The sequence below is a fragment of the Cydia pomonella genome, chromosome 12, assembly GCF_033807575.1.
Source record: "Cydia pomonella isolate Wapato2018A chromosome 12, ilCydPomo1, whole genome shotgun sequence".
Taxonomy (NCBI): domain Eukaryota; kingdom Metazoa; phylum Arthropoda; class Insecta; order Lepidoptera; family Tortricidae; genus Cydia; species Cydia pomonella.
The window spans coordinates 21,939,892-21,959,950 of record NC_084714.1 but is presented as its reverse complement, the minus strand read 5'-3'; the positions used below and the strand labels follow the sequence as shown (position 1 = coordinate 21,959,950).

At 35.3% G+C, this 20,059-nt stretch overlaps 2 protein-coding genes across 5 annotated transcripts in view; one reads left to right on the top strand and one right to left on the bottom strand.

Annotated features, from left to right (window-relative positions):
• Nucleotides 1-7,133, bottom strand: part of LOC133523862 (protein N-terminal asparagine amidohydrolase) — a 177,453-nt gene extending 170,320 nt beyond the window's left edge. The window contains exon 1 of one of the 2 annotated variants that reach the window (XM_061859614.1): nt 7,006-7,133. The gene's annotated coding sequence lies outside the window, so the exon portion shown is untranslated. The remainder of the gene's footprint in view (nt 1-7,005) is intronic. The other variant, XM_061859616.1, reaches the window with a different exon arrangement.
• Nucleotides 7,134-8,929: 1,796 nt separating this feature from the next.
• On the top strand, nt 8,930-19,441 carry LOC133523857 (serine/threonine-protein kinase SBK1). Of its 3 annotated transcripts, none has more exons than XM_061859605.1 (9): nt 8,930-9,370; nt 11,428-11,523; nt 11,874-12,135; nt 14,064-14,346; nt 14,658-14,765; nt 15,069-15,262; nt 15,454-15,638; nt 17,049-17,287; nt 17,686-19,441. In XM_061859605.1, the coding sequence occupies exons 2-9, from the start codon at nt 11,455-11,457 to the stop codon at nt 17,690-17,692; spliced, it is 1,347 nt and encodes a 448-aa protein (XP_061715589.1). In that variant the 5' UTR covers nt 8,930-9,370; nt 11,428-11,454; the 3' UTR covers nt 17,693-19,441. The 3 variants fall into 3 exon arrangements, with proteins under 3 accessions (XP_061715589.1, XP_061715588.1, XP_061715590.1); XM_061859604.1 differs by having other exon boundaries at nt 8,935-9,370; nt 17,049-17,360; XM_061859606.1 differs by lacking the exon at nt 11,874-12,135 and having other exon boundaries at nt 8,952-9,370; nt 17,049-17,360.
• The last annotated feature ends 618 nt before the right edge of the window (nt 19,442-20,059 follow it).

The following is a 20,059-nucleotide window of genomic DNA, read 5'->3' as shown; positions in this document are numbered from 1 at the left end:
TTGATCACATGACAGGCCTCGTTCGCATCTGTCATCTCGATACATTTTTACTTTTCGTTTGGCGTTCGTCGATAAACGTCGTCTTGGCTTCGGCCCTGGGGAGGAGGGGTCAGATTCCTGTTTATTGGTATTGTATTGTTATAAAAATTATGTTTCCGAGTAGCTCCCAAGCTCCGGATGGTTGGACTAGGATGCATTGTTTGCCAGCGCTCAATTTCCTAACGAAATTGCTGCAAGTCTTAACGGTATGCGCTTTGTATAGGTTTTAATAGGACGCGTGATTGAGATTTTAATAAGGTATTGATTGGCCATTAAAAACTTCGCTACTAGGTGCATGCCTTCTCGAGCGGTATTAGATGTTATACTTACTATTTATTATCACAACACAAGCCTTCTTGAGCATACTGTGGAGCTTAGTTAATTTGTTTAAGTGTCCAATACTTAGTTACTTATTTATTTTTAACTTCAAGTCATAATAAGTGTAACTACGTACGACAACCTCATTAAAATACAAGTCCTAATTTTGGAAATGAGTACCTATACATATACATATTGTAAAACAGTGACTTTTTTTTTTTAATTAATGCCTACTACTTACCCTCTAGCTGGCAAGACGCCGATAAAACGATATTTTGTCTGTATATTGTTATTAGTATTGGAAAAAAAACATTTTGTCTTGACAAGTTTGAATTTGTCCAGCCTTACGTTAGCCGCCCAGAGCCTATATGTTGTTTCTGGCTATACTATGTTATTTCTGGCGTAGATTCAATATATGATTAGAAACCCGCAGCTAAGTAACACACATAGTGTTGTGTTCCTGCCAGTGAGTAAGTTTGCCAGGGCTCTACGAGGTCGGCAACGCGCATGTAACTCGTCTGGAGTTGCAGGCGAACATAGGCTATAGAGACTGCTTACCATCAGGTGCACCGTATGGTTGTTTGCCACCGACATAGTACATAAAAAAATGATGCGAATGCATTCAAACACGTTTAAACTGAATTGATAACTCAATACAGATACTTTTGCAGCGAAGGCAGATTGAGATATTCCACGGACAAGCTAATTTGATTACAGCATTAATTGCCCTACCATTAGCGTCGTGCTATTAGATAAGTCATGTCCGCCATAATTCGCCTCCATTGTGTTCCCTAATTTGCATAGCAACGTTGATATGTTCATTGTGCGCCAATATAATACGGGTTGCAATGTCAATTCATTCATCTTTGGAAATTATAAGCTGTTCAAGTGCATTACTGGGTATTTCTATTTAAAATTGTAAGTCCTGGAATTTTCATATTTTAGTGCGTAGATTCACGAGCTCTTTTCATTTATACCGAGAAAAAAATGTCCCCATTTTTTTTGGTTTATTCAGTTTCATTTTAAATACCTACCGCCTTATAGACAGACCGTATCAAAACGGAAAAATAATTAAGTTTTTGTCATAAATTACATTTTTGATACAAGTACAGTCAGCGATAAAAGTATCGCTGACTGTACTTTTCTTTCCACAGGCAACTAATACTCATCGAAACAATTCTAACAACCCCAAACACAATTGGGTGCGTTGATTCATCACAGAGTTCCACTGGCTACCTCCTGTCTCCATCATCAAATCAGCTCGATGGTACCATAATATTGCATTGTCACCCAACTTACATGTGTGCAAATTTTCAGCTTCTTTGAAAACTTGGAAGTGACTCAAATTTAACTTGCAAGATTTAACTAGTCAAGTGTCTTTGATACAAAAACAAAGGTTAACAGCGACGCATACAGTGTATAAGCCAAATTACTAGAATTGTCTTACTATTTTTACAACACAATAAGCAACTAATAGTGCACTGCACTTATTATGTAGCCAATCATGCACCAAAGTGCACTTGCGCATATGCAATTACGGCAATAGTCTTGAACCGCTTTGTCTTGAGGTGACAGCTCAGATTAGGTTACAAACTAATATGTACTATATTTACATAAAACATTAAGGGCAAAGTAAAGTGTTTGAAAATATTTACACAACTACGGTACTTTCCGAGCAAATCAAATCTATTAACACCTCATCTATCAAAATCGACTAAGTAGATGAGACAAACGACACATACCTTCATTACTCACGCGCTCGCATAAATATATACATGAGACAGCTCATAACCATTCCTTTTGACTTTTCCGTAATCGGGAATAAATTATGGGTTATTTTCAAACTTGTGTCAGAAATATTCTCGTTTGACGAAAACATGTAAGTATCCCTACTAATAATATAGTTTATAAGTATATTTGTTAGCTTTTCTTTTTAATTCATTGACTTTTTCTTCTCTCTCTCTCTCTGCACCAATTGTAAGTGTCTCTGTTTGACCCTATGGTTGACTGGTAGAGAATGCCATTTGGCATTAAGTCCGCCATTTGTACATTTGTGTATATATTTTGTGCAATAAAGTTTAAATAAATAAATAATATCTATATATTAATGCGAAAGTTACTCCGCCTATCTTTCTGTTACCTGTCCACCTGAACCGATTAATATTAAATTAGATATGTAGGACGTACATAGTTTTTAGTCTCGTGGAAAAATATAGCATAAGTAATTTTTATCACGGAAATCGTCTATAAGTAGGTTTCTGATAGTGGAACTGAGAGAAATTCTCGTTGAAATTGCTTAGTAACTGCAGAAACTCTAGTAAAAAGCTCGCAAAACATTCCAAAGTCGTCTCACGTACGAAAATAGGGTAATAAAGTCGGTAGTGACTACAAGTTTACAACCAGTACCCTTTTTAGTGCTAATAGCACGGACTAAAATCTAGTTTGCGACCGGCTCCAGGACCACCGGCATAAATATACTTTCTATATGTACGAGTAGATATACATTTACAAATGTCGTAAGTTACGAGTTGTGGGAAGAAATACTTTCTAACTATAGCAGATCTCCTTCACACATATCTGTAATTTGCGTCATATATTGCAAGATTTATTAAAATGATTTTAAATAATTTTTACTCAACCCACGTATTAATTAAGTGGAAAAAACATATTTCGATCCGTTTTGAGGATCTTCGACTGGAGCACCGACTGCACCGTCGCTACTGATCGAGCGCGCGACGTGTAGGTACATGATAAGACAATAAGTGAGTAAGCCGTTTAAAATAATTGTATTATGTTCGAGTCTCGCGGGTGTTTTATCCGTTAAGGCTGCGCTTTGCTGCACGCTGAGCGAGGAAAAAATGAAGTGATTCTAACAAACAAATCCCTCGCTACACATCGTTGCACATCTCTGGTGGAAGGTGGAAGCGTAGCCTAAGAGTTAGGCTAATAGGCGCCCCGCTCATAAAGTGCATATGCATGATATGTTAGAAATATTAAGGGTCGCCCGGGATTTTTTTTAATTTTCCTTCATTTCAAAACATTGTGGCACTGGCATCGATTACAAACGTTGAAACGTCTCTGCTAAATACAAAATTAATTTACAAGCGCTTTCATCCTAAGATTGCAATCTCAACCACCAGATAGATGACACAGTCAGATATAGTAAATGCATGTTTATTTCCATCGTACAAAGTTAATATCTACAGAAGCCTTAATTAACCGTTTGGTCAGCAAGTTTATAAAGGCTTCATCACACCGCGGCGCGAGCAGAGATCGATGCAAGTGCACGCGCATCTTGCGTTTGGGTCCCCAAGAAAACTCAAAGATTTATTCAGCAAATAGGGACAATTGCACCTTTACATCAACTGACTTTTTATATCAAGTTGTTTTACAAGCAATAAAAAAATATCAAAAATTGTTATTTTTTTTATTGCTTGATTACTAAAATGAACGCGAAGTAATGTGTGCTTTATGAACAAGTTAAACAGCTTAATTTTAAAGGACTTTTACTATAATACATAATGTCTAAAAATGCGCTCGCATCCGGCAACAGTATGACAACGCCTTAACATAACGAGTAATAGCGAAATATTAGCCGCCCTCCTGCCCCTGCAGTGTGACTGAGCCTTAATAGTAATAGCGAAATATTAGCCGCCCTCCTGCCCCTGCAGTGTGACTGAGCCCTAATAGTAATAGCGAAATATTAGCCGCCCTCCTGCCCCTGCAGTGTGACTTAGCCCTAATAGTAATAGCGAAATATTAGCAGACGGTTATTTGTAGCTGTAACCTGTTATTAGTGGACAGCTATACGATAATTTGTTTGAGCATGTTTCTTGCATTCAATATGCAAGTTAAAGCAGTAGTTTAGCTTTCTAATTTTTTTTTAATACTTTCTAGAGAAAATTATATTGAGAGAAATATAAGAATATTAAAAAGACACAAAGTAAGTTACATGGTACAGTCGCCGTACGAAATATTGGAGCAGCCAAGGTGTATGAAAATATCTGGTAAAAGCCTCTGTTGTCAAGATGTTAAAGACATGTTCAGATACGGACCCGGGTACGTCCTAAAACTACGTCCAAAAGAGAGGTATGGGCATTGTGAATGTCATCTCGCTTTGTGTGGTAGGGCACAGCCAGCGGATGTCATTCCAGATCTAGCACAGAGCCCAACTGGGGAAGTACCTCTACCTTACAGAAAACCGCAGCCAAATAACGTTAGACCCTACTCATAGTGTTGTGTTCCTGCCGGTGAGTACCGTTGCCAAAGCTCAACGAGAGGGTAGGGGGGGATGTTAGGGTCGGCAACGCGCATGTAACTCCTCTGGAGTTGCAGGCGTACATAGGCTACGGAGACTGCTTACCATCAGGCGGGCCGTATGCTTGTTTGCCACCGACGTAGTAAAAAAAAAAAAAATTTTTTTGAGCACCTTGGCGTACGATTGTCATATTTTGACCGTCATATCTGACTTTTGTAATGCTTTAACGCAATAGGTCCTTAATAGACCTCCACAACAAAATAACCCTTTGAGATGCCTGCTCAGTCATATTTTTACATAAATATTCTGAAAAAAAATGAACTGCTTTCATATTACTCTTCCTAATAGGAGATCTTAAAAATAATATTATAAAAAAATAAATATTATTATAGGACATTATTATTATTACACAAATTGACTAAGTCCCACAGTAAGCTCAATAAGGCTTGTGTTGAGGGTACTTAGACAACGATATATATAATATATAAATATTTTATAAATACTTAAATACATAGAAAACACCCATGACTCAGGAACAAATATCCATGCTCATCACACGAATAAATGCCCTTACCAGGATTTGAACCCGGGACCATCGGCTTCATAGGCAGGGTCACTACCCACTAGGCCAGACCAGTCGTTGAAAGATATTATTCAAAACTCTGCATAGAAGACACCTCCAGCACATACTGAGGATCTACCGTAACACACGAAAATCAAAACTTCGTTATCTGCCTCTCGATCACCCTTGCATATTCAAGCAATAAGAGAAAGATAACAAAATTTCGATTTTCGCGTTTCACGGTAGGCCTCTGTAAACAAACCGCCTTGATGTATCAATGTCATAGTGAAAATTTCTCAAAAAACTGTTTAAGGCATGGTATGTATAAGTTAGTCAATGGTTTACAATATGTAATAGTGCTGCTCTCTGGCGGCAGAACATTGCAGTGATACTCGAATTTCTTTACTTTATTGTTAAAAATAATTATACTCACACAAATCGCTCATCTTATAATTGTCTAGTAGTACCCATAGTACAAGCTTGGCTTAGTTTGATTTATTAATCTTCTTCTTTGTCCAACCCATTTCCCAGTTCAGCTGGGGTCGGGCCTCCTCGTACGTCGGCGCCAGGACAGTATATCCTGGGTTGTCCGCGTGATCAAGTTTTGTGTCCTCATCTCTCTTTCGACATAGGACCGCCAGGTTGCTGGTCTTCTGTCTCTTCCTTTGGGGTTGCTTGGGATGTTAATAGCCTTCCTCACTGTGTAGTTTTCGTCCCTTCGCAAATGTGACCATACCACCTCATTCTACTCTCGTTGAGTTTTTCGGTAATAGGCGCTAGTTTTTCGGTAAACGAGCCATGTACATATTCATTGCTAACCTTATCGAGTTGTGTAGTTTGATTTATTAATATTATTTAATATTTATTTATTTTCTTATTTCTTTGCGGATTGGGGACTTCACATACACCTTTGTTGAATTTCTTCGCAGATGTGTGCAGGTTTCCTCATGATGTTTTCCTTCACCAAAAAGCTAGTGGTAAATATCAAATGACATTTCGTACATAAGTTCCGAAAAACTCATTGGTACGAGCCAGGATTTGAACCCACGACCTCCGGATTGAAAGCCCGACTATAGCCCGAGCCCTCTTGCACATGAGAGGAGGCCTGTGCCCAGCAGTGGGACGTATATAGGTTGAATTATTATTATTATATTATTTATATTTTTTCTTATTTCTTTATTTATGTAGCACATAGTATTTATGACTAGAATGGCTACCACTTTGACACTGACATATTTGCTAGCGTATGTTTTAATTACTTTCTATCCATCCTGCTCAAACTTACATTTGCATATTAGTGCAAGCGAGATGTATAGAAACTAAGTTACACAGACGTTAGTGAATATGCCAGTTTGACACTGGTAATAAGGAACAGGTAATTTTTTTTTAAGATATGTAAGTGACTTGCAAAAAACTTGTACAGATGTCTGATTACTGCAACAGTTACTTATGAAATTGTATCTAATTTAACCAATTATATTGTGTACCATGAACATAGTTAGTTTGAAAAATCAAGATATGTATATTGTAAATGAATTACATGTGATACATTATTGTAATAATTGTGTTGCTGAAAGCTTATAAGTGTATGAAATAAATATAATACAATACAATGTACTATCTTAATTTTTGTAACACAATTGTATTGCAATTTGCCCATGTGTTTACTATACGATATAATATGATAAGTATTCGAGACAAACCATATAATATAGGGCAAGAGGACCTGATCAAGACGCATCAACTAAAAATAAAAGTTAGCCTTGTCAAGCACAAAAATAACCTTAAAATTAAGAAAATACTGTGATATTTCAATATATAAACTCACCGAAATTTCGTCAGGAACTCTTCAAGCACATATTCATATAAAACTAATGTCCACAATCAATTTAATTGTACATAAAACACCAAAATATAATTCGTCAACATTGACTGACAGTCACACAACGAAATCATAACAAACAGGCATTGTCAAGTAAAATAGTAGTTTATAAATTAAATCGTCTAGCATCTCTAAACATTTCTTACAGAAAGTTCCATAGTTTTAGAGCACAAATATTAACGCAAACTAAATTATAGCACAGTTTAAAGGCAGACAGAATAGATATGCAATATTTTGTAAGCAAATATTTAGTATATTAGTAGTTTTAAGTACAAAATTATCGAGAATAAACTACTAATGTAGTAGTTATATTTTCTTCTGGCAATCTTTATGACCACTAGGGCTGGGGTCAAAAAAAATTGTTATAACCGTTATAACGATGTTTAATAACGATTATCAAAATAATGTTATCTTTTGGTCTCCAAAAACGATCTAAAAACAGTAATAATACCATCTAATGCGTCATGCGTCGCTTGCGGCATCAAGCAAGGATGCGTTTTGGCACCAACTACTACAAACGATAGCGGATGGCATCCGTATTAGTTTTCGCACTGATGGCAGTCTGATGAATCTAGCACGACTAAAGGCGACCACAAAAGTGTCTCAAGCCACTATTACGGAGAGAATGTACGGAGACGACCTTTGCTTTGTGGCTTGTGGCGCAGGCTACAGACGCTTATGACGAGCCTCACTGAGTCCTGTCAGAGCTTCAGCCTTAAAACCAGTGTCAAAAAAACGAAATCATGGGGTTGGAGAGACTATTGCCCGGTGACGTTAGGCTAGGCGTAGACTCTCTTAAGCAAGTAGACAGATTGAGGTATCTGGGGAGCACAATAACAGTGATGTGCCACCTTGACGATGAAATTAACAACATAATCGGAGCGCCTGCTGCTGCTGCTGCAAACTGCGCATCAAGGTATTCCGTTCCCACAGAATTCAGCTTCAGACAAAGGTCCCTTTGTATACGGCAATAGTTCTGCCTTATCCTGTATGCCTCTGAAACGTGGTGTCTCTACCGAAAAAATATTCGTACATTGGATAGGTTTCACCTTAAATGCCAGCGTGACATTATGAACATCTCTTAGTCAGGAGGCCTACCGCGAAAATCGAAGTTCGTCAATTGCGGGCATTTTTCTCTGTCACTCTAATTACGTCTTAGTGAGAGTAAAAGAGAAAGATCCCCGCAATTTGCGAATTTCGATTTTCCCGGTAGGCCCCCAGATCGTGTCAGGAACACCGAAGTTCTACGCCGTACTAGTGTCAGCGGCATTGAAGCCTATCTAATGCGGCGACAACTGCGATGGGCTGGTCATGTCTCCCGTATGTCTAATGACAGAGTTGCTAAGCGCATCTTCTACTCAAAGTTGCAAAGTAATAAGTGGAAACAGGACGGCCGACGCCCCTCTAAAGGCGATTTTAAAATCATCCATAGTTTTTAAGCATAGAGGTTGCCATAATATTTACCTACTTTACAATTTTATATGCTAATATTATGTTTATAAAAGGTATTATATGTGTGCTGGTGACAAAGTTTCCATAGGTAGTGGCTTATTTTTATAAGAAGATTAAAATTTTATATTTCCATAACGACTTTTTTTCAGAATTTTCAAACGTTTGGAAACTTTCCGCTACTGTAGCTGTCGGTGGTGATGATAATGATTACCGATCATCATAACAAATGAAACAAAAAGATGCAAATATTTGCTTATTTATAAAATAAAATCCTTTGATAAATAATTTGACTCTTAAGAAGTAACATATCAAATATATCATCAACATTATAAGCAACATTTGACATCAAAACTTTGATATATCTTTTGTGATCATAATAAATGAATTTTCAGTAAATTGATACATAGTTCTTTATCGTAAATTGATTGCGACTGCCAGGTGTTAACACCTAAATAAAAGCTCACCGTGAGAGCTTAAAATCTAAGCTTTAGATGATCATTAATTAGCATGCAACAAATTTCACTTATCAGGTCGTTGATCGTAACATTTCCGTTACAAATTGATTTTTGCATGTGTAGCACGAAAATAGCGTCCCGGGCGTCGCAGCGTACGCGCCGACAGTCGAGACACCAGCGCTGGACGCCTAGCCCGTTCCCCCGTTCCGCCCTAGCACAAAAATACATCCGACATTGCGTGAACTCTTATCACATCACCACTCCTTTTGGAATACAGTGCAGTGAAATAAATGTTTGACCTGTGATGAAATTAATCGGAATGTGATTTTGATGTGTATTTGTTTGGACAAAGTCCAAGTATATTAGTGAACCGTATAAGTGCAAGGTCTGCCCTTAATTGTCTGGTAATTTCCATACATATTCTTTGATTATTCTTAAGAGAAATCGCCATTTAATATATAAATACATTTTTAATCTTGCATAATCTTGAGTGGTACCCAAAATAAGATGTATAGGTTTTAGTTACTTCAAAGCTAAACAGTCTTGTTTCGCAGGGCTCTTCACAATACCTACATATTATATAGATACGTCAGAGATTCTGATATACGTCTCTATTTTTTGATGAAGTGCGTCTAAGAGTAGATATCTTATTGGGTGAATTTAGTATCCAACAAATCTCTAAAACTAAAGGTATTTCCTCCTTTTGTCAAAAATTTAAAATATTTCGTTTATTAAAAGTTATAACACTCATAACACAAAAATATTGCATATCACATCGGTTTGACCTATTGATCGAACCAACATAATATTAATTTTGCCTACTTAAAATTTAGGTAATATTAAGTATTTCAAAAAGTGCCCAAAACTTTGAAATCGATGAAATCACAGTAACTGAAATTTTATTGTATAAAAGTTAAGTGTTTTTGGATGTCAGTTAAAATGTTGTTTTACTACCCGTACTGTACTGATTTGACAAATAGATTACGACATCATAATTAGTTCAGTAATTTTGACACTATGATGGTGCGACACAAATACACCCACTTCGTATGTACATACATATATATAGAAACCATAACCATTCCTTTTGATTTTCTGTCACGTAGTAAAAATAATAAAATTACTTATATTTAGAAAATTAATTTGAATAAAATAGTGGTTTGGTTTACTCGTTTAGGCTAAGATGGTCGGCTCTTTATCATTTGTTACCATGTCTGTCACGTTCAAACAAGTATGTAAGCGCGAAAGTGACGCGCATAGTGACAAGTGATAAAATGGAACCATGCTGCTACCGTAGAATAAGTAATTATATTCTTGAGTAGCCTTAAAAATGGTATTCATGAGTTCATTCAAAGTTATAATAGAGTCTAGAAAGATTATCACACTGAAACAAATGAAAAATTATGTTACATTATAATTATATCTCTCAACTGAAGCAAGTTAACCTTATAATATGACGAGTTTTACTGCTAAGATTACGATCCGGACACATTCCATTGAATAAGTTCGCGTACCTTATGCGTAAAGTCAACTCAGAATTATGCACCTTATGCAATCGTATCGAAGATGCGTATCATATTTTAATGGAATGTGCCCGAAATGAGGTACCCAGGCGACGTCTTTTTAATGACAGTTCCATTGGATTGTGCAATACTTACCTGTCGAATCCTATGTCCGAGGTGGTCGGAAAAATATTAAATATTGTTAAGTGTGGTCTTAAGGACAGACAAGTGTGATTAAGTTTATTATACATATTAACTCTGTTAATTAAGTCTTTTTTAAACGGGGCGACATATTCGATCAATCGAAAAAGCTCCTTAATAAATTAAAAAAAAAAAAAAAAAAATATGACGAGTAAAATAAAAATATTAAACAAAACAGCATCGGTATTCTACCGACCACATGACGAATATGAAAGAATGCGGAACAAAATAAATGCATAATATTACATATGTAGCAAAACAAGCAAATGTCTTACTCAGAATATAACATTACCGTAGTATTTGTGAAAATACAGCTGCGTCGCTTTCCTTCGCAGTATTAAAGAAAGAGATGCAATAGGGCACTGCATATTATAATTATATAAAGATTGACAAATCCCTGAGTATTCTACTGTATACCAACTATGAGTATATATGCTGACGTCATTTGTGACGTCAGGACATCTGTCTGGATCAGAAGTCTGGACATCAAAAGTTGGCTTTTATCCAAAACACTCATTCGCTGATTTCTTTAAAATAATGACTATTGTAAAGTTACACTTGTGTGGTTTCCGCGGACTTATACCAGATAATTTCGCAAAAAATTGTAACGGTTATGATTATGACTATGACCCATAATAATAATCGGATATTATGAGACCATCTTATTAAATTCAAATGCTATGAATATGAATTTTATGATCTATATTAAAACCATATTTATTTTTATAAGGTACTTAAGCGATATGTTTTTATTACAGCGCGAACAGAATGAGATTTTACTAGTCATGAATAACGGCACAAGACGAGCCTTAACAGGCTCTATTCACAAAATTAGAGAATTCGAGTTGGAAAAAGTAAGCCTTGTTTTAAAGCTTATTTCATTCTTGGATCATCCTGCGTTATAAACATCATAAACCTGAAAGAAAAGTTTTGTTTTACTAATTTTACTAACAGCAAGTCTCTAAACTGACCATCAGTGGACCTTAGTTCTTTGAAATAAGGGCTACCGATTGCCAATTAAAAGAATAGACGATGGCATTTTTGTATATATGTGACGGTTTTATCTATTAGCATTAATCATAGTTTTAGATCAGAGGAATGTGGCTTCATAACAAAAATAAATTCTCTAATTTTCAGGCCATGGCTAACATCCTGTGCACTCATTAGTCAAACTAAAGCATTCATATTTTTAACTTATTCACAGGTGTGTTTGGTTGAAGAATTTGACATACTGCAAATAGTCGGCGAAGGATGGTTTGGAAAAATACTTCTTGTGGAGCACCGAGCTTCCGATACAGAAATTGTACTGAAGGCCTTGCCGAAGCCTTACGTGTCCATACGAGACTTCTACAGAGAGTTCCATTATGGATTACACCTCAGTGCACATAAAAACATAGTAACTACATTCGATGTTGCTTTTGAGACTGCCGGATTTTACGTATTCTGTCAGGAATATGCTCCTTTGGGTAAGATATTGTGAAAGAATTGGAACTATACAGCTAAAACCCAATGCATATATAAATTTCTCGTACCTCCAAAATTGGTAAAGTTTGACCAAGATAAGTTTGCAGCAATTTTGATAGCTCAGGCTGTGCAAGTTTTATTTTAACCGTCTAACCTCCATGAAATTATTACGTAAAATCGTTGCTGAGTTGTTTTGGTCTAACTCTGCGCTATTTTAATGTTACTAATTATATTTTAATATAATTAATAAATTTAAGTAAGTTTGTTTAAACAATACCCGTTAATTATTTTAAATTGTATCTTTTTAGTAAGGTTAGTTTAAAATATTGTCATTTAGTAAAAGCGTGATAAAGACCAATTGAGCTGAATTCGCTGTTCACTAATGCGTCTTCATTTGGAAAACCGCCAAACTAAAGCTGAATGAATATTAAAACTGACTCATTTCTAATGCCGGTCATTATAAACCAACGTACCAAAACTGTCGGCTTAAAAATGCCGAGATTCGAATTCTACATAAATCAATTATGGAGTATGTATAACATACGTAGTTGCTTGTATATTCATTGTATAATATTCCAGATTTTTTGAATGTATGCGCGGTACACTTTTTGTGATGGGGAAAAAATATTAAACTCGCGACAGGTCACGTGACCGACAAATTCGTCAGATTGAAAATTCGTAAGACGGACACGTGACCTGATCGAAAAACTGTTACAATGTCATTGAAGCCAGTTGACCGCGCGACTTGAATATTAACGTTGTGCATTTTTAATATTAAATAATTGTAATAGTACTGAAGTGTAAATTGTTTAATGTAATAGAATTTGTCATGTTTGTGTACGATAGCGCAATAAATGAATATTGTATTTTACCACATATAATAATGGCAATTTTATACTGATAATTAAAGCAATTCGTCCAAAATTATTCCTTAGCCATTCCAAAATATCAAAAATATCAAATTCAAGTTTTCACTTCTGCCGGCACTCCCAGAGTGTAACCCGTTGTTTTTTATTTGTGTGCTTTATAAGTAGTTTATCAGGTTTCTCAGTGTTTGCGATTATTCTAATCTAATGAATATCTACTTACTTTTATCCTTGTGTCATTTATTCATGTATTATATATATATATATATATATATATATATATATATATATATATATATATATATACTATGTCGGTGGCAAACAAGGATACTGTCCACCTGATAGTAAGCAGTCACCGTAGTCTATGTACGCTTGCAATTCCAGAGGTGGTTCATGCGCGTTGCCGACCCTAATACTCCGCACCCTTGTTGAGCCCTGGCAACCTTACTCACCGGCAGGAATACAACACTATGATCATAATGCTAGCCCTATGGTTGATTGGTAGAGAATGCCATTAACGGCATTAGATCTGTCATTGGTACATTATTTTTTGTGCAAAAATGTTGAATTAAGTTAATAAATTTCATGATCGTGAAATATAAATGGACAAAAGATTACGTTAGAAACGTAAATTTATAAGTAATATTCACGCTTTCGCTCATATTATATAATTATATTAAATTTAACACTCATAAGTTAAAATTATTAATAAAATTAAAATAGAAATGAACTATAATTAAAAGATTTTCAATATAACAAAACTAACAGATTCATTAAATGTCATTTTTTGTAATTTACTAACGGAGCATGCTAATTTGCTCAGTGGCAAAAAAATATGGGGCTATCCTTCATTAGCCTCTGCAATCGTCCTTAAAAGGCTGTTGACGCCGTGCACGTGTCGTATTAGGCATGAAACATGCGATGCGCTTACACATTATTGAATGGGAGTCGTCAAATAATTAAAAAAATATATTCACAATATACGATACACAATACACACACGACGTGTAAAAACATAGGTCCTACAAAAACATAAAATATTTACTTCATTTTTTCAATTTTAGGTGACCTCACATCGAACATGCTTGACACAGGAATAGGAGAAAGTCATACAAAACGAGTAGCGAGACAATTATCTTCTGCATTGGAACATCTTCATCAAAGAGATTTGGTGCATAGAGATGTAAAACTTGACAACGTCCTAATATTTAAGTCAGATTTTTCGCGAATAAAACTATGTGATTTTGGAGAGACCAGAAAAGTTAATTCGTCAGTGCGAAGAAGGAACGAATGGCTGCCCTATTCTCCTCCTGAAGTATTAAAATTACCCATGGATGCCAGTTACAAGTAACTATTGATATTATTGACTTTAAATTAAAAAAAAAGACTTTTATGATACAATTACGTTCGTATTCGCAAAAGTTAGATATACTGTTCAAGTAACAATTATTTAAAATATATATATATTTCAGATGCGAACTTAGAGCACTACGCTCATTGATTTTCTAAAATTAAGTGGATATCATTTAAAATTTATTTTATTAGCAATAGACCGAGCAACATATGTGAACAATTTCTAGCAACACTATGTTTAATCGTAAAATTGCTAAGAATTTATGCGCCCCCATTACTCACATTGTCCGTAATTCTGTTTTTAGAGCGTTAATAACACACGACGTTTGGCAATTCGGAATTGTTATTTTCATCTGCCTCACGGGTTGCTTGCCGTGGCAAAAGGCGGCTTTTGATGACCCACGGTATACAAGGTAAATAATTACTGCTTAACTGCTTTGTGACAGATTAGTTAAAATATATAGTCTATGGTTTATTAAAAAAATTCTTGATTTCTAATAGTTTTGCTGTCCATAAACACATTATTGTTAGCTGTATGCTTAAAAACGATATATAACCTATTTAAAACATTTTTATTAGCAATACATTAATAGTTCGTGTCAGCCACGATGACGCGCAGATTTAACAAATCTAACCTTTAAATAGGTACTTGACAATACGAGTTAAGACACGCGTCGTCGTTAATGTCACGATATATTACCGTGTTTATGTTTTAGCTTTTACAATTGGTATAATAGTTCAAACCCCTTGAAGAAACAACCAAAGCTATGGAAAATGGTATCATCAAGAGCCCAAAAAATGTTCAAGAAATTTGTAGAACCCAGAGAAGACAAGAGAGCCATTAATTTCCAAGAATTGTCAAGGTATTATGATGATCGATGGATGGCTAAAGGTTACACGGATAGAGTTGGTAAGATCATTTATTATTTTTAATACATCCCTTTTTTATAATACAACATTATCAAATACTCACTCGTATATATTTTTCATTTATATAATGTCATGTAAAATTTATAAAATTGCTCCAACCTACTGCTAAAATTGGTACCCACCTACTTAATGGGAATGAAAAATGGTTTGAGAATTATGTGTTCTTTTCAGCGGGAAGTGACATAGATGAACTTTGCCCCTCAATGTATAGTTTCCACAGCGATGTCAATGAAAAGAATATCCTTTTGAAACATTTCCGAGACAATGGTATTGAGACGACAGTTGACCGTCAAGCCAAAAAACAAAGGATACGCGATTGGATTCAGAATAGTGTCATTGAAGAAGGGGATGAAGATGTAAGTAATAGTACATCACTATAGTCTACTATAGAGGCCAGGAAACGGAGGGTTGCAGGCCAAGTAGATATTGACGGCCGAGCGTAGCGACGTCGAATAGGGATACGCGGCTGGCAACCCCGTTTCTCGCCGAGATTTGTATACTTAGTGCTTTTCTCAAACTTGCAATGAAATAAAATAATAATAAAAATAGGATGATGATGATTGTTTCATGATTGTTATGTGATAGATTATTCAGTGCGTGGGGTATTGAAGGGGACCATAATGTGATTATTTTGGCGCTACGACGCACGCCATTACGCATGTTTTTCTTTCTTTTTTGTGTTTTTTTTTTCCTTTTTTGTGTTTGTTTATTATTATTTCAGGGTTTGCTAAAGGGGAACGAAAATGTGATACGGCGCACGGTTTAGGAGATACAGGCCTATCAAGATTTTTTTCAGTCATGCAAAAATATTTATAGGGCTGTATCTCCTAAACCGTGCGTCGAAGCGCAAAAATAATAAAATTTTCGTTCCCATATAGGATACCCTGAAATAATAATAAACAAACACAAAAAACAAAAAAGCATAGTGGCAGAAATTTTCTTATAGGTTTTTTATGGTTGAATATATGCTAAGACGTGCCATAATTTGACGTTTAAAAATAAAAGAAGGTTGCCTTACAAGCCTAGGTGTGTAAGGCTGTATGAAATTCCTTTACATATCATCTTCACTCATCGCACCCGATAATTTGAAGTAAGTCATGTCAACATTTCATTGCAAGTTTGAGAAAAACAATATTAAACATCATTTCTCTCAAGTCTTGACGACCGATCTGGCCTAGTGGGTTTGCCTATGAAGCCGATGATATTGGCTTCGAATCCCGGTAATGGCATGTATTTGTGCGAGAGCACACATATGTGTTCCTGAGTCACGGATGTTGTCTATGTATTTAAGTATTTGTATATATATTATATATATCGTTGTCTGAGTACCCACAACACAAGCTTTCTTGAGCACTGTAGGACTTAGTCAATTTGTGTAAAATAAATAAATAATAAGTCTCACAGTAAGCTCATTAAGGCTTGTGTTGAGGGTACTTAGACAACGATATATATAATATATAAATATTTATAAATACTTAAATACATAGAAAACACCCATGACTCAGGAACAAATATCCATGCTCCATACCATCAGCTTCGTAGGCAGGGTCACTACCCACTAGGCCAAACCGGTCGTAAGAATGTCCTATAATATTTATTTATTTATTTGGTCACTTATTTGAGTTATTTGGTACAATACAATACAACAAAATATCATCTTTATTGCGCAACCTGAAAATATATCTACAAAAACAGACGGCTAGTATTTGTAATACATTCCTATTTTTCTTTCAAATTCTTGTTAATACAAGCTTCTATATTTTAAGGACGAAGAAAATCCCGAGCTGATGTTTGATGAAGAAACTGACGAAGAACTTCAAGATACATCTCGAGGACATCCAATTGATGAAAGTCATCGAGTTACATTGCGTTACGATACTGAAAAACATATAAATCCTAGAACTGGTGAAGTAATCGAAGGAGTTAAACCTCCACCTGAGAAAAACCCTCTTTCTTATGATGTGCAAAACATTGAACCGGTAGCTCCAGCAAATGTCGTTCGAAGGTACGGGGTCAAAGAAGAAGGTTCATCTCATAGCTCCACAAAAGACAGCGCGTATGGGTCAATGGAAGGAAAAGTAAATACGAGTTCTGCCACTTATAGAGTAGAAAATAAACATATCACAAGCGTAGAAAAATCATTTAACAATTCACCTAGTAGATCATTAAGTGGTTCATCTATACCGAATCGATCACCAATGACTACCCATGCTCAAAGAATTCAAAAAACCGAAGAAGTTTATTCGAGAGAGATTGAAAGCGCAAAAGGTAGCACATCGACACTACATTCCGTAGGAAATTCATCAAGATCTAACAGCTTGCAGATATCACGCAACGGCTCTCTCGACAGTTCATTACTTCAAGCTAATAACGTGCCCCCTCAAAATGATAATGTTATTGCAGCTTCTAGGCCAAACAACCCAGTCGTAACACAAAATGGCTTCAGTCCTGGTCCAAGACAGCATCAAACGAAACCTCAAGCTTACGTATCTATGAAAGAAACAGCGTACGATATCGTGCGCAATGAACCTAGTTCTACGACGGACAATAACACAAATTTAACTCAAGCATTAGTATCCGATAGTCCCTATACTTCAATGATGAATATTGTTCAGGGTCAAATTAAAATTAGTCCACATGGTAGTGAATCTAACCGAAATGTAGTTAATGTTTCAGTTACCAATGTTAGTCGTAGTAAAAAGAAATAATTGCTCAAGGTGGACTTGTTATGAATTGTATAATATAAATACAGCAAGTGTATTGTTTAACACAGATTTACACTTTGAACTGGTTGATGTAAATAATAAATTGAAGTCTACTCATTATAGTTATTATAAATGGTAGTAAGTCACTGACTCGTACAATAATGATTGCCAAAAAACAAGATTGCAAAAATACTGGTCACATTAATAATCACTAAGCGTCCCGTTTCGAGTCCCGTTTATTAAGTTTTCATGATTACTTATGAATTATGATGTAAAAAATAAATCACACACTGTAATAGGCCCTACACTAAGAACACTCCTTTTAAATGCTTTACCAGATAAGCGACTACCTATTTACACAAAAAAATATATATCCAGGGATCAAAGCAAACGGCAAACTATTTGGAAAAAGAGCTATCTGTATTTACTACTGTAATTGGAATTTTTTAAGAACTCAGTGAAATAACTTTTCGGATGAATTGAAGAGCCACAACAGTACTTCCAAAGAGCTGCATGTGGCCCGTAAGCCGCAGTTGGACGACCAAAGTTTAACTTGGGAGTTCCTTTTCCAGGTTGGATAAAAGGCGCTAGACGGATACTTTTTAATATTTTTGTAAAATGTATCAGCAGTTTTTCAACAACGGTTAACGTAGGTATATTGATGATTAAAGGTAGGGAGGATTTTTCTCAAAATGTGGTTTAAAAGGAGTAGTTACTGTATTTAAGATGTCTTACAGTTTGAAACATCTGCTAGAAGTGGAACACTTGAGACACTTTTATAAGCTTATTGATATATTTATAACTGACATTTTGGCATAACTCTATTCAATATAATACAAAATGAAGCACCTAAAGTTCGTATAATGCAAAGTTTCAAGTACTTAATGAGTATTATGTTTGCACTCTTTAGATATTAGTAGTGCATTTGTTGAAAATGTATATTTAATACAAATTACGTAAAAAGGTCAAATAAATAAAAAATAATGGTTATCAATATGCTGGCTGTGATTGATATAGTTTTCTTGACGTTTGTTGTGTTGTCATTAAAAATAGAAAGTTATTAGTTCTTCAACGGATTGCAATGACGTAATGTTGTATACTTAATTTAATAGAGATGTATTATTATTTAAAGAACTACGATCAAATTACCAGCTATTTGACGATTTATGGATAATGCATAAGGAATGTCACCATATATTATGTACAGTCGAGGAAATTGATTCTTTAGCAGGTTGTGGTTCACTTTACACTAGAAAGCTCAAATTTACTTAAACCGCAAATTGCTAAAGAATCAATTTCCTAGACCGTACAACAAGCAGGTTTCAAATAATACCGTTTAATTAATTTACAGCGATAGTTTTGTGTAGGTTAAAATAAAGACATTTTATGTTACTTATGTATAAGAAGATATTTATTTAAATTTTGTAAATTTTCAAAATAAATAAATAATTTGCTTTTGCTTATTTTAATTAAAATAATCCAAATATACATATTTATAATATGCTGGAATGCAGCGGAGTGGTCCCATACAGGGCAAAACATCTGGAATCTCCGAGAGAACTCCCCGAGGCCCTACTCAACATCAAAGGTCTAATAGGATTCCTTGAGGAGAATAGATTCAAAAATAGGCACCAGTCGTCGAATTGCGGAAAGCTGTCCATACTGGCGTACTATATAATAATACAATAGAATAACTATCATGCTTGACGACCGGTCTGGCTTAGTGGGTAGTGACCCTGCCTATAAAGCTGATGGTCCTGGGTTCAAATCCTGGTAAGGGCATTTATTCGTGTGATGAGCATGGATATTTGTTCCTGAGTCATGGATGTTTTCTATGTATTTAAGTATTTATAAATATTTATATATTATATATATCGTTGTCTAAGTACCCTCAACACAAGCCTTATTGAGCTTACTGTGGGACTTAGTCAATTTGTGTAATAATGTCCTATAATGCTCCAAAACAAATCTGATCTACTATTCATATCAAAATAAAGATAAAGGTAAAAATTCTAATAACTACTGTCTACCTTGACCATACGTTCTATGCATATTGTTTTGCGGTTGGTAAG

What these genes read in the sequence shown, in the direction of transcription:
- LOC133523857 (XM_061859604.1), top strand. Translation starts at nt 11,455, where the DNA reads ATGAATAACGGCACAAGACGAGCCTTAACAGGCTCTATTCACAAAATT. An exon ending in TCAGGAATATGCTCCTTTGG is followed by an intron (nt 12,136 to 14,063) that starts GTAAGATATTGT and finishes TTTCAATTTTAG; the next exon opens with GTGACCTCACATCGAACATG. An exon ending in ATGGGTCAATGGAAGGAAAA is followed by an intron (nt 17,361 to 17,685) that starts GTAAATACGAGT and finishes ATGTTATTGCAG; the next exon opens with CTTCTAGGCCAAACAACCCA.